Source organism: Mytilus edulis, chromosome 12 (genome assembly GCF_963676685.1).
Source record: "Mytilus edulis chromosome 12, xbMytEdul2.2, whole genome shotgun sequence".
Taxonomy (NCBI): Eukaryota; Metazoa; Mollusca; class Bivalvia; order Mytilida; family Mytilidae; genus Mytilus; species Mytilus edulis.
The window spans coordinates 3,065,081-3,078,602 of record NC_092355.1 but is presented as its reverse complement, the minus strand read 5'-3'; the positions used below and the strand labels follow the sequence as shown (position 1 = coordinate 3,078,602).

General features: G+C 32.6%; 1 protein-coding gene across 1 annotated transcript; it reads right to left on the bottom strand.

Annotated features, from left to right (window-relative positions):
• Positions 1–4,270: 4,270 nt before the first annotated feature.
• On the bottom strand, positions 4,271–13,075 carry LOC139498691 (uncharacterized). The gene is made up of 3 exons (XM_071287212.1): positions 12,977–13,075; positions 7,670–8,007; positions 4,271–6,733 (listed from the first exon to the last, which is right to left on the bottom strand). Exons 2-3 carry the CDS (start codon positions 7,998–8,000, stop codon positions 4,767–4,769), a joined length of 2,298 nt encoding a protein of 765 aa, XP_071143313.1. The 5' UTR covers positions 8,001–8,007; positions 12,977–13,075; the 3' UTR covers positions 4,271–4,766.
• Between the last annotated feature and the right edge of the window lie 447 nt (positions 13,076–13,522).

The window sequence follows — 13,522 nt, the reverse complement described above, 5'->3', positions numbered from 1 at the left end:
TAAGGAAATAAAATAAAGTGAAATACGAGTTACAATATGATTAGTTTATTTTGCGATGTTTTAAACTTCATTGTATTCATATGATAATGTTATTTTTATTCAAGTTGAGCAGATACACCGGTTTGATACAGATACAAAACACTTTTCATTAAATCAATCTAGGTAAAACGCATGAAGATAAAAAGATTGGACTAAACAGTTTCTTTACAGTTTTCAAAAACATACAAATTTGTAGTATGATAGTTAATGAGATAATTCTTCACCTGAGACCACATGACATGGACCATTAGCAAAATAGGTAACCGTACGGTATTTAGAAATAAACAACATACCGCGTAAGTAAGTTGGAATATGCCCCGAAAATACAAATGTAAAACAATTAAAAGGAAAACATTCATTTGGGGCCTTGATTATTAGTTATCAAAGGTACCAGGATTATAATTTAATACGCCAGACGCGCGTTTTGTCTACAAAAGACGCAGCAGTGACGCTCAGATCAAAACAGTTTAACAGAGTACAAAGTTGAACATTCCAAAAGCACCTGCATACGGGTATATACCACCCAATTCATACGATATTCCCGTGCTTGCATTTCCTTTCTTAATTTTCTTGATAGAGGGTTGCTGCTCTCAAGGAAGCTATCAAACCAAGAGTTCCAAATGGTGAAGTTATAATCATCCCGTCGTAAATTTTACGGACACCATCACGAGTTGGTTGACCGTTACCGAATAACCGTTTCACAAAAGATATCTGATATGTTCCTTACGTCGTAACTACACTCCCCTTCCCTTTCATGAAAGTGACTTACCGAATTAGACTAACTCCCAGTTATTTATTGTAGCCCTGTCTTGTAATGTTGTCATTTTCATGTTATAATTAACACTGCCATTCAAGAGGGAGGTTTGCCATGTCACAAAACCAGGTTCAACCCACCATTTGTTTCATAAAATGCCCTGTACCAAGTCAGAAAAATGACCATTGTTACATTATAGTTCGTTTCTGTGTGTGTTACATTTCAGTGTTGTGTCTTTGTTGTGTCGTAGTTCTATTATATTTGATACGTTTCCCTAAGTTTAAGTTTGTAACCCTGATTTGTTTTTTCTCTATTGATTTATGAATTTTCAACAGCGGTATAATACTGTTGCCTTTATTAAAGTACGCCACCCTCATTTAAATGATCTGGTTTGGCGGATTTAACAAAAATGTTCGACCATTTATGCTAGACATGAAGGTTTAAGCAAGTACACCTAAGTTTTGAAACATATCTCGTCATTTTATTTAAATGTTGTATGATAAGTTAAACAAACATACTAAATGAAAACAAATCATTCAAGAAATTGTTGCATCATCATTTTGTTTTTAAGGAGGCTCGATGGCACAAAATTTCAGCAACAATGTAAACATTGTTGTTCCCTTACAAATATTTTTATTACACTATTAGTTGTTACTTAATGCTATGGTGAGAAAATCAACCAAAACAATAAATTCGTTTTAGTCCCAGATGATTTTTAAAATGTTCCTATAATTGAAAAGCTCCAAATTATCTCCTTTTATTGCGAAAATGCTATTTTTTGCATTTAAACTCAAATATATTTTTAAACTCATTGGTGACCTTTTTTTTTTAGGGAGGAGGGATGTCAAACAAGCTGTACTTAAACTTAACAATTGTAAAGTATTCGATTTCTGCATGTAATTTGTTTTTTTTTATTTCGATATGACCTTCATTTCTCCTATAAGTTCAACAGAACAAAAGTACCTGAATTAAAACTTATGTTTCTTTTGAAAGCAGATTGTGAGTTTTAATGAACGGTGACCCCATTTGTTTGATTTTATTTTTCTATTAAGTTTATGTTAAAGTTCATTTATAGAAAAAAAAACAAATAGCGGGATGCTATATTGTAAAACAAAGATGGATTCATACCAGCGAACCCCATCAAGAGATCGTTTTATTCATATATATATAATTTATTTGCAGCATAAAAACGTACACATATCAGGTTGCATCGACACTGTATCAATACAATATTTTAGTGCGGTATAATTCAACTAAAAAAGACTAACACCTCTTACATGTTGCAGCTTGATAACACATGCATATTTAGTGAGGCCTCAAAGGTCGAAGTAATGTTGCGATAAACTTTGATTTAGATTTTTAAAAGCCTTAACTTTCTTTTTTCTGCTGAGGTACATATACCATTATCACAATGCATAGCTCTATCATAATAATGAAAAGCTGCGTCCTTATCACCGAATATTTCACAATATACTCCAACTAGTGTTAAACAATAAGATGCTACTGTAGATGACGCATACTGTGTTAAACATAAATGACGTAATGCCTGTTGTCTGTTGAAAGTATCACCAATATGATGATAGCATAGGAAGCTTAGACAGTGAGCCATTATAATAGGTGAAACTATGAAATATTCGTCTTCTACATCCAGCTCTAGTTCTTTGGGTATTAATGATGAGTTCTGTATGTACATGACATCATCTACAACAGCTGTTTTCATCTTAACATTCAGTGACATCGATGACTGTACCTTATGTCTGTAATCCACATCTGCTTCATTGTAGTAGGATCGTTTTAAACACACTATATCTGGTAAACATTTTGATAGCACATACTCCGTAAGTTTGAGTGTTACATTGTACTGTGCTGTTTCATAATAAAACGACGCGTACAACAACCAACCTGTCACAGTATCCCTCTGTAAACCGTTTTGTAAATGTCTATGATAACTTGTGTGTATGTTATAATTTGTATTCGGTGGTGGTTATAGCTGTGCTGCATATTGACTGACGGAAGCATAATGATACTTACATACACCGATATGAAATGTCGATTCAGAATTTTGTAAAGATTCAATAAATGTTAGTAAGTTATAACTTTTTGTAAGACTTAACATTGTAACCGTATTATACAACATAATACTAGAAGTTTTGTAAAACATGAAGTCTAACATTACATATAATTATCTTTTCGGCTCAGTCTGTCGATTTAGTAAAAAGTAGGGTCATAATTCATTTTCCAAAATGTTCTAGTTCTGAATATGCATTTAACTTGCCACTGGTATGTCTTCAAACTATATGTCAATTATATAACGGTTGTCCTCACTAGTATCGTGGATCTCTAAGGGGACCTTACGGCCTTCAACAACAACACACATATTTGGCTTTACAAACCTCCAACAAGACAAATATTTAACACACACACACACGCATACATTTATGGAGAGGAATCTGATGTTTAGTGGGTTATGATGTTGTTGTCTATCGTTCTCGGTTTTCATATATATTAGACCGTTGGTTTTCCTGTTTGAATGGTTTTACATTTGTCATTTGTGTAGTCCTTTATAGCTTGTTGTTAGGTGTTAGGCAAGGTTCCGTGTTAATTAAAATTGAAAAAGGGAAAAAGGGAATATGTCAAAGAGACAACATAGAACAGACAACAGCAGAAAGTCACCAATAGGCCTTCAAAGACCGTACTTTGACCTATAACTGTTTACTTATATATTTTTACAGAATACTGCTAAAGTGTAACATTAAGGTCCGTCTTGTGAAAGGGTATTCGACTCATAGATAAATGTTTTTGCGTTTATTATCTTCATGAACTTTTTGCCGCTAAAAGTTTATCAAAAACAAAGGAAAAAACGAAAATAACCCAAAACTAAATAGTTAAGATGTAGGTTCGTGTACAGATCTCTCATTGTGATCACTTGCCTGTCAACAGAGATAAATTGAGATAGTCGCATCCGATCATGTCGGAAGAGGAAAACCAGTTTTTCTATACAAAGGTAGCTGGTTCTCTCTGGATACATTGTTTCTTTTCTATGAGTCGAATACCCTTTCACAAGAGGGACCTAAAAGGGCTATTTTTATGTTTTGGTTAAACGCGATTCTTGAAGTTTTGATGACGTCATATCTCGAAAACAACATCGTTGACCCCTATTTTGTTTCCGCCTAAAATTTGTAGTAAGTATATATGATCTATCTAAATGCAAAATTTCAATGACTTATTATCAGTAATATAAATAGTGCATTTCACCTTTAAGGATGCCATACTCCTATAAACGATCTGGTTTGTCAGAATGAATAAAATGTTTGACCATTTATTCACGAGACATGAGGTAGGTATGATCAAGTACAAAGAAGTATATCTCGTCATTTCATTTATATGTTGCATGATAAGTTAAACAAACATACTAAGTGAATACAAATCATTCAAAAAATTGTGTCATCTTCATTCTGTTCTTAAGATATTACATAATTTCATAGTTTTTTTGCAGCATGAAAATCTTCATGTCATATATATATGCACGAGGTACTTTTGTACATGTTATAACTTGTATTTTGGCATTGTACAAATTATAACATGTACAATATTTTTGTACATGTTCTAACCTGTACAAAATTGCAACTTGTTCACGACATATACACTTTATTTGCCGCATAAAACACGTACATATCAGATACATATCAGGTTTTGTTTACACACAAAATTAGTGAATGAAAACATTTCCTGAAATTGTTCCGTCTTTTGTTTTTAAGAGATTTTGTTAGAATTTATTTGCAGCATGAAAACCTTCATATTATAATTTGTCGACATTGTATCAATACATTATTGTACCGTGATAAGATTTTAACTATAAAAGACTAACATCCATTCCATAGTGCAGTTATATAACACAATTATATTAAGTTTGGCCTCAAAGGTAATAGTTAGGTTCAATAGGACATTAACATTGCAGCGATACAACTTTGGTTTAGATGTGTAAAAGTCTTGACTTCCTTTTTTCTGCAGAGGTACATATAAAATTAGCACATTGCAAAGCGTCATCATAACAATGAAAAGCTGCGTCCTTATCGCCGAATATTTCACAACATACTCCACGAAGTGTATATGTATTAGATAATACAATAATTGAAATGTAATGTGGTAAAAGTAATTGACGAAATTCCTGTTGTCTGTTGAAAGTATCACCAATATGATGATAGCATAGAAATCTTAGACAGTGAGACATTATAATAGGTGATATTCTAAAGAAAGTGTCTTCTTCTTCCAGCTCTAGTTCTTTTGGTATTAATGATGAGTGCCGTACGTACAATAAATTATCAAAAACAGCTGTTTTCATCTTTGCATTCAATGACATTGAAGTATATACATTATGTCTGTATTTATCTATATCTGCTTCACTGTAGTAGGATAAACATAATTTCACCATGTCGGGTAATATTGATAGAATGTGTTCTGTAAGTCTGAGTGTTACATTGTACTGTTCTGTCACATAATAAAACGACGCGTATAACAACCAACCTGTCACAGCATCCCTCTGTAAACCGTCATGTAAATGTCTATGGTAACTTGTGCGTATTTTATAATTAGTATTAATTTGTTTTAGTGTCGGTAATAGTTGTGCAGCTTGTTGAATGATGGAAGCAAACTCAAACTTACAAACACCGATATTAAATGTCGATTCAGAATTTTGTAAAGATTCAATAAATGTTAGTTTATTATAATGTTTTGTACGATTAGACATTATTGAATGACCATACAGAGGACCAATTCTGTAAAACAGGAAGTCTAACATTAGTATTGATTGTTCATTTGTTTCACTATATGGCGGATAACAGCTTTTTGTACATGTATAAGAATGAAATAAATTCTGCATCAATCCACTGATTCCACTATACTTTATACTATTGAGTACACAGAGTAGTGAGTTATTGTTATATTTATTGATCTTTCCTAAGAACATGTTGTGTTCAGGTATGAAATAGTTCGGACAGTAACAGTTGTTTACCCATGATATCAGCTTATTCAGGCAGAGGGAAAAACAAATAAACAATTTAGGTAATTGAAATGTGTCAATATCAACTTCCTCTGAGACCCAGAATAAAGCCGTCTTCAAAAAGTAAGAACACAACAAATCTTTCACATCGTCGTTTGTGTTTACGATACGCTTTAATGTTAATTTAAGAAGACCATAACACAAGACTTGAGTAAAATTAAACGAATGTACAAGTTGTTTTTCTGCCACTGAGAAAGATATTCTCCATAATAAATTACAATTTTCCATAATCCTGGGTCCTATAGGTACTAATAAACAACCGTAATTTATTATCCTGTCAATTATTGCATTAGGGGGCCATTGCCGTCGATAACGCAATTTCCATGGCATAGCATGGTATGGCAAATATTTACTTCTTAGGCAGAATGCAATATCTACAGTTTGATTTGTATTTGATAAGCAGGGACCGTGTATAGAAAAATTATTCTCCTGTCTTTTTTGCTTTAAATAATTTACAAAGTTGGTAGTTGATAAATAGTGACCTGTTTGTGTATTTACAATACATTCATTAGATACAACTTCATTTGCTCTTTTCCCTGCTGCTATCAATCTGAGTCTAGTTAATCCAGGATAATCAGTACCTGTCTCCATAAATACTTCAGTACGTTGTACCGGATGTTTGATATTCCTTTCAATCTGTGTTACGTTTACCACTTCATCGACAATCATTATATCTACGTCACTTCCTGGTAAATCCAATCCTTCTGCTAAACTCCCACTTGATATTTGTGTTTTATTGTTTTCATGTGCATTTAATATTTTATCATTTAAGATAAACAGTATTTGTCTTTTACGTATGTCTATTTCAGTACCTATTGTTCTTATAAGGTGGTTAACCAAGTGGTTTTCTATAGAATCATTTTCAGTCCAAGACAAATGCTCTATGAAATAAAAAAAGATATTTAAATATACTTCTTCATATCTAAATCGTATAATGACGTTCGTAATACATAGGTATAGCCCCAAGATCCGTTACATAATGACAAAAAAAGTCTTACCACCAATTGCACAAAACAGTATTGTTGGATATGTCGCCTTCTGTAGTATCATAGTCCTTTTACTTAAGATGACGAAATATCATTCAGTAGTTTATAGTAAATTTTATTGTTTTCTAAATTTTCGGGTTTTTCAATCGTTTTCTGTTAAGTGATGTCTTTGTACATGTAAATACGAAGAAGTGACATAAGTGCCGATGAGACAACTCTTTCAGACACAATTTGTAAAAGTAAACCCTTATCATGAATATAGGTCAAAAAGCGGTCAGCATCACGGAGGCTTGGTTCATATCGAACAGTAAGCTGTAAAGGGTCCCAGCACATATTAGTGTAAACCATTCACACAAGGAAAACAACAGTCCAAGCAATACACAAAACGAGAAAGGAAAAACAGTTTATGGTGTTGTCAATTTCAAAAAAAGATGTTGTATGATTATAAATGAGACAATTATCCACCAGCGATTGATTGAGGTTGATGTTTTGGAGCTGTTGGTTGCAGTTTGACTCACCATATAAACAGAACCTAAATTACAATAAGCAAGTGTTTAATGGCATTGCCATAGTAAATTTACGCGAAACAATCGATTGCTTAAATAGAGACAAAAAAAAATAAACAAAAAAAAAATATAATGTTATACAAAGACAGAAGACAACGTCTGAATTAAAAGGTCCTGGCTCTGTTTGTCTCTGACTTATGGTTCTAAATTATCACATGTTTTTTTTCATCTTTCAAGATTAGTTGTAGATTTGTTCCAAATCAAAATTTTAGACACAAATCCAATTCTCTATTTTGTGACAGAAATAAAAAAAAAAAGTAATTACCTTTATTACAGTCTGTACACTTATCTAAGTATTCCAGATATTCATTTGAAGCTTTGTCGGGATATCTAAGATTCATTATCCAGCTTTCGTGTGTTTTTCTTCTATCTAAACAATCTTTATACATTCGTTCAAACTGTCTGATTGTCAATCCGAAAACGTCATTTGAGATAACGATTCCTCCATCATCAGCCTGGTAAACCAAAGGAGTGTATTTGCGCTTTCCACGATAAGGAAAACGTTTAACCCCATATTTCTTCCAGTATGTAAATTTTCTTATTCCATTCATTCGCTTTTTGTCGTCATTTTCCTGGTTACTATGATTCGTGTCCATGATGAATCTAAAAAAAGAAATTATCAAAGTTGAAATCATAAACTAACATTATTTTATAAGAGCAGTGTATTCGAGGTGTGACAGCCCTGTTCGATATTTTTCATCGTGAATTAACCTAACCTTTTTATAAAATGCCCTGTACCAAGTCAGGAAAATGGCCATTGTTGCATGACAGTTCGTTTCTCTGTGTGTTACGTTTCGGTGTTTTGTCTCTGTTGTGTCATAGTTTTCTTATATTTGATACGTTTTCTCTCAGTTTTAGTTTGTAACCAGGATTTGTTTTTTTTTCTATCGAATTATGAATTTTGAACAGCGGTATACTACTGTTGCATTTAATTAGACCGTGTTTTCATCGAGCTATATTAAATGTTTTACATGGAGTACAATCAGTTGTTAGTGTCTTCACAGCACTGCATGCCTTGTCAGTTGTAGTTGATCTTAAATTTCGAGGACGAGGAAGCTACTAAATACAATTGTAAAACACTTGTATTAACGGACGTTAACTTAAAGTAACATGAATAATCCTATTACGTATATATAATAATTAAGAGGTTTTCAATGAACTAAAGTTTCCGGGTAGATAAAATGTAAACAAATCAAAAGAGATTTACATTGCAAAAAAAAACACCACAAATATAATAAAAACATGTTCTCAATATGGCGGCAATGTAAATCAGCACTTATAATCAAAACTGAGGGATGTGAATAAGAGAGATGAAATTATAAAGACTGTGGAATTGAAAGATAAACTTTAAGATGGAAAGATGACTACAAGCTTCAATATTTAGAACCTTTTTTGGATAATATAAACAACTAAATATCTACATTAAACTTTAACTTAAAAATCTAAGGATTTAATCAATAAAACAGACTCTGTTTTTTATAACTGAAATGCATTTGTGTTGCTGTAAATTTAAGGAATGTCAAAAGTGTGCAAAACTCGACAAAAACGAACGAAGTAATTCAAGGGTTGGATAAACCATGGTTTTACTAAATAAAAGAGTCGATATAAATATTGTTGTTTGATTTCGTTATTTCTTGGTTTTTAACATTAATTTCAGTACTTTTGGCTTTTCATGAGGTTCAGGTTTTATTAACATAGGACGCTGGAGGGCATTGAAAGAACCACCGCACAGCTGAAGGAACCAGCAAAAACCACAGAACTTCCGGAGTCCGAATAGAACCAACGATCGACCGCATTACAATTGACAATCCTAGTCAATTAAGATTAAACTTTTCAGACTTTGTTCCCCTTAACATTGTGGATTGTCGAGAGGATACCAGCCTAAGAATGCGTTATGATGCTAATCCAACAGATGTGGCTGATTTTCCTGGCATTATACTAGTAAGTAAACTGCAGTGGCTGGTTATCTTAACTTTATACACACATAATAAACAGTGTACCAATTGAAAGGGCAAACACGTATGATACCTTTACTGATGATTAGTTTGGATGTAGACTGTATGTGTTTTTATTAAACATTTAAAACAAAAGATTTACCACTGGAGATATACAACGTTATATTCGTATTCATCATTGTTAATTGTTATATTTGAGTTGTGATTGACACTTGAAGTTACACTGAATCATCCATTTTTTATTTATGTAATGACAGTAAGCTTTAACGTGACAAAATAGTCCATGCCCACCACAGTACCTCTATGATTTAACAGTGCAGTAACAGGGAAATTAAAACAAAGAAAAACTTCCTGCTGGAAATTTACAATTCTTGTCCCTACATAAATTTTCATTGGCTTATGATTTCTTAAATATATAGAAGGATACTTATCATAAGTGTTTAAAACTAGTTCAACTGTTCAGTAAGGAAATAAATTGAAATGAAATACGAGTTACAACAATGATTAGTTTTTTTTGCGATGTTTTAAACTTTCATTGTGTTCATAGGATGATGTTATTTTATTCGAGTTGTGCATATACACCGATTAGATACAGTTACGAAACACAGCATACAACTTTTCATTAAATCAATCTAGGGAAAACGCGTCAAGATAAAAAAAAAAAAAAAGATTGGACTAAACAGTTTCCTAACAGTTTTCGAAAACATACAAATTTGTAGTATGATAGTAAATGAGATAATTCGGTGACTATATAATGGAATTTGATGCGACTGTCATACAAGTGAGAGGTTTATCTAGCTATAAAACCAGGTTCTGATGCGTTTTGTTATTTGATTTTGCCATGTGATTATGGACTTTCCGAATTGATTTTCCTCTGAGTTCAGTATTTTTGTGATTTTACTTTTCTCCACCTGAGACCACATGACATTGAATGTTAGCAAAATAGGTAACTGTACGGCAAAGATAAGCAACTTCTTCTCTCCGTATAAGCTTCCTTTTTAAGGAACACCAATGATTATCTCCAAGTAAAAGTACTATATACATATTAAAATATATGGTGTATATATTTAAAAAGTTAATATCCAACTGTTAAAACATACAGTACAACTCTTCTATTTACACATAAAATCTGAGTGTCATTTATAAACGTTAAAACACAACTTATACGGAATAAAAACTGTTTGTTGCAGACCGTCAACCATCCATTGCCTCAAGCAACTTTAAGCGTTTTATATACAGTTTATAGCACATCTCCCTAGTTTTGGTGTCTATCGTGTTCATTATCTTGCCGTCTCTTAGTGTTTGTGAGAAATGCCTGGTAATACTTGATTTGGATTGAAAGACACTGTGCCAAACTTCAGCTGTTGTATGTTGAGTTCAAAGTATGTAATTCTTGTATATGATAAGAGTGGACACTCCAGGAGAAAATAAGAAATGTTCAAAGAGTTAATGCTATCATCATCAGACAAATGTCGGTCAACTATGATAACCCGAACAGCTTTTTCTAGAAAAACTATTCGAGAAATCCTATTAAAGTATGGACTGCCTCCGATTCATCTTCTTCAAGAAACTCTTCCCTCAACATTGAAATGGAAATCTCTTATAACGAAGCATCTGAACACATACTGGCAAAATACATTCACGGACGATGCCGAATCTAAATCATCTCTAAAATATATGGAAACTAAACATCTTCTTATTGTCAAAAATAATTCAGTATGGACTATATTTGACAAGACAAAAGCCGAAGTTCGGAAAGCTATTATTAAAGCTAGGATAGTTTCAGGAGCTTTTATACTGAACTCTGATCGAGCAAAATTTAATCAAGCACCTTCTTTGAGGAAAGTAAGTTATGGAGAAAAGACAGTTGCTTTTTGTGAATTTCAGCTTCTATTAGCAATCCACCAATTAAAAGATATATTGCAGCTATAGCCGTACGTTGAGGAAGAGTTTGAAAATGTCTTAAATTCTTTCTATGAAAAGATTCCAGCTGTGATATATTAATATACTTTGAGAATGAGAATCCATTATGTGAGAATTGTTTGGCAGATGAGAAGGCTTCTTTTGTGAAGATTGTGAATGAGATTGTTGTTGGAAATTATTCAAATGAGTTCTAGGTTGTCTTGTTTGAGTTTCAGAGTGTGAAACCGGAAATTGTCTAATAGGTGGCCCGTATTTTGGATAGTTGTGCTGTTTAAGGTGTTGTACCCGATCATGCAGTCCACTTGTGTCCATATGGTTAGTTGATGGATGAGCCATATAGACGTTGCTTCGGTGAGGTTCATTTGAATAGTTATAAGCTAGTGGTTGAAATTGATGAACAAATTGATGGTGATTGTAGGCTTGAAAAGATGGGATAGAGTGCAACGGTATGTGGCTAGGTGGAAAATGGCTAGATGTTGAAACTGGATAAAGAAAATGGTTAAACGGTGGTGCACCACAATGCATATTTGGAGTATGTACCGACATTGGGTAGGTTGATCTTGTTTGCATTGCGAGCTGTGTTGTTAGAGCTGTATTGATACACATATTTTGTACCATTTGAGTTTCGAGCATTCTGATTCGTTGATCCATAAGTTCATCTCTAATATTTTGTTGGCAAAACGAATTTTGGTTGTGTTGACTCTCGTTTTGACTATTCACTACATTTTTGAGCTGATTTATTTCGTTTTCTAATGTGAGAATTCTTGTCTTTTGGTTAATAATAATATCTTCTTTTTCATCTTTTGTTTTATAAGCTCTTTTTGTTGTTTTAGGTTTTAAATCAAGAGACTTAATGGAAACACATCTCTTTGAATCATATATGGCGGAATTTAACAAAATTAACGTTGGCACTTTCAGATGTTCTTCCTAGTAACAAAATGTCGTGAAAATAAGGTGGAAAATTTGACAGAGCCTCACATAATAAACAGTAAAAAAAAAGGATACACATTTTAAGTTGATCAATGTTTGTTCCCAGGATTATCCTTGTAAGTAAACCACAGTGACTAATTAGCTAAACGTTGTTAACACATGAAACACAGTGTACCAATTGAAAATAAGCTCTATAATACCCATAAGACCCACTGAATAAATTGGAAGAGCAAATACGTATTATACCATGACCGATGATAAGTTTTGGCGTCTGGCGTACTAAATTAATGTAGACTTTTTATTTTTTAATGAAACATTTTAAAAAACAATATATCCCTGGAGATGATTAATGTGATATATATCTTAATTATTACGTTTGATTGTGGTTAACACGTGAAGTAAGACTAAAGTATCCACATTTAATAATTAATTATATCTTAATTATCACGTTCGATTGTGGTTGACACGTAAAGTAAGACTAAAGTATCCAAATTTTATTACTAATGCAATGCCAGTAGGTGTTGACGTGTTTAAAAAGTAAATGAAGTTTACAAATAAATCTGTTTGTCTCTGCGATACAATTACAATCTACCATTTTCTACGAAGAACATGCATAAATCAAATCAGGAATATGACAACTGTTTTTCATTGATTTAATGTGTTTGAGCTTTTGACCTTGGCATTTAATGAGAAAATTTCTGTTTTGAGGTTTCCCCTGAGTTCAGTAATTTGATTTTTTTGCCCTGGAATAAAATAAATCTTACCTTCCGTTCAATGGAGACACTTTTACAGTTGTAACCCCTGACCACCACAACACTTCTATGATATATCGCTGTAATTGGAGGAAGATGAAAACGACAGAAGAAAAACTTCCTGCTGGAATTTGTCAATACTTGTCGTAGTGAAATTTTCATTTATTCATACTTTAACAAATAGATTGAAAGATAATTGTCATAAGTGTTTAATACTAGTTCAACTGTACAGTAAGGAAATCAAGTAACGTGGCTTCAGACTTACATATGTTAAAATTACTTTTTTTGGTTTTATTTTCCTCGTACTCAAACTGTACATGTCATAGGCTGATTTTAATTATATTTTGCTTTCATTTTTATTGCATGGTATACATCACAAATAAGTTTTTTAGAGAGTTGAACTTATAAACCGGTTTATGCTTTTCATCAGTGAAATAAATGTATTTTTTAAGGAAAACGCACGCCGATACATATAATATTCAATTAAACAGTTGTTACAGTTTTTAGAAAATAAACTAAGGTGGTATGATTGTCAATGAATCAACTCTCCAAGAGTAA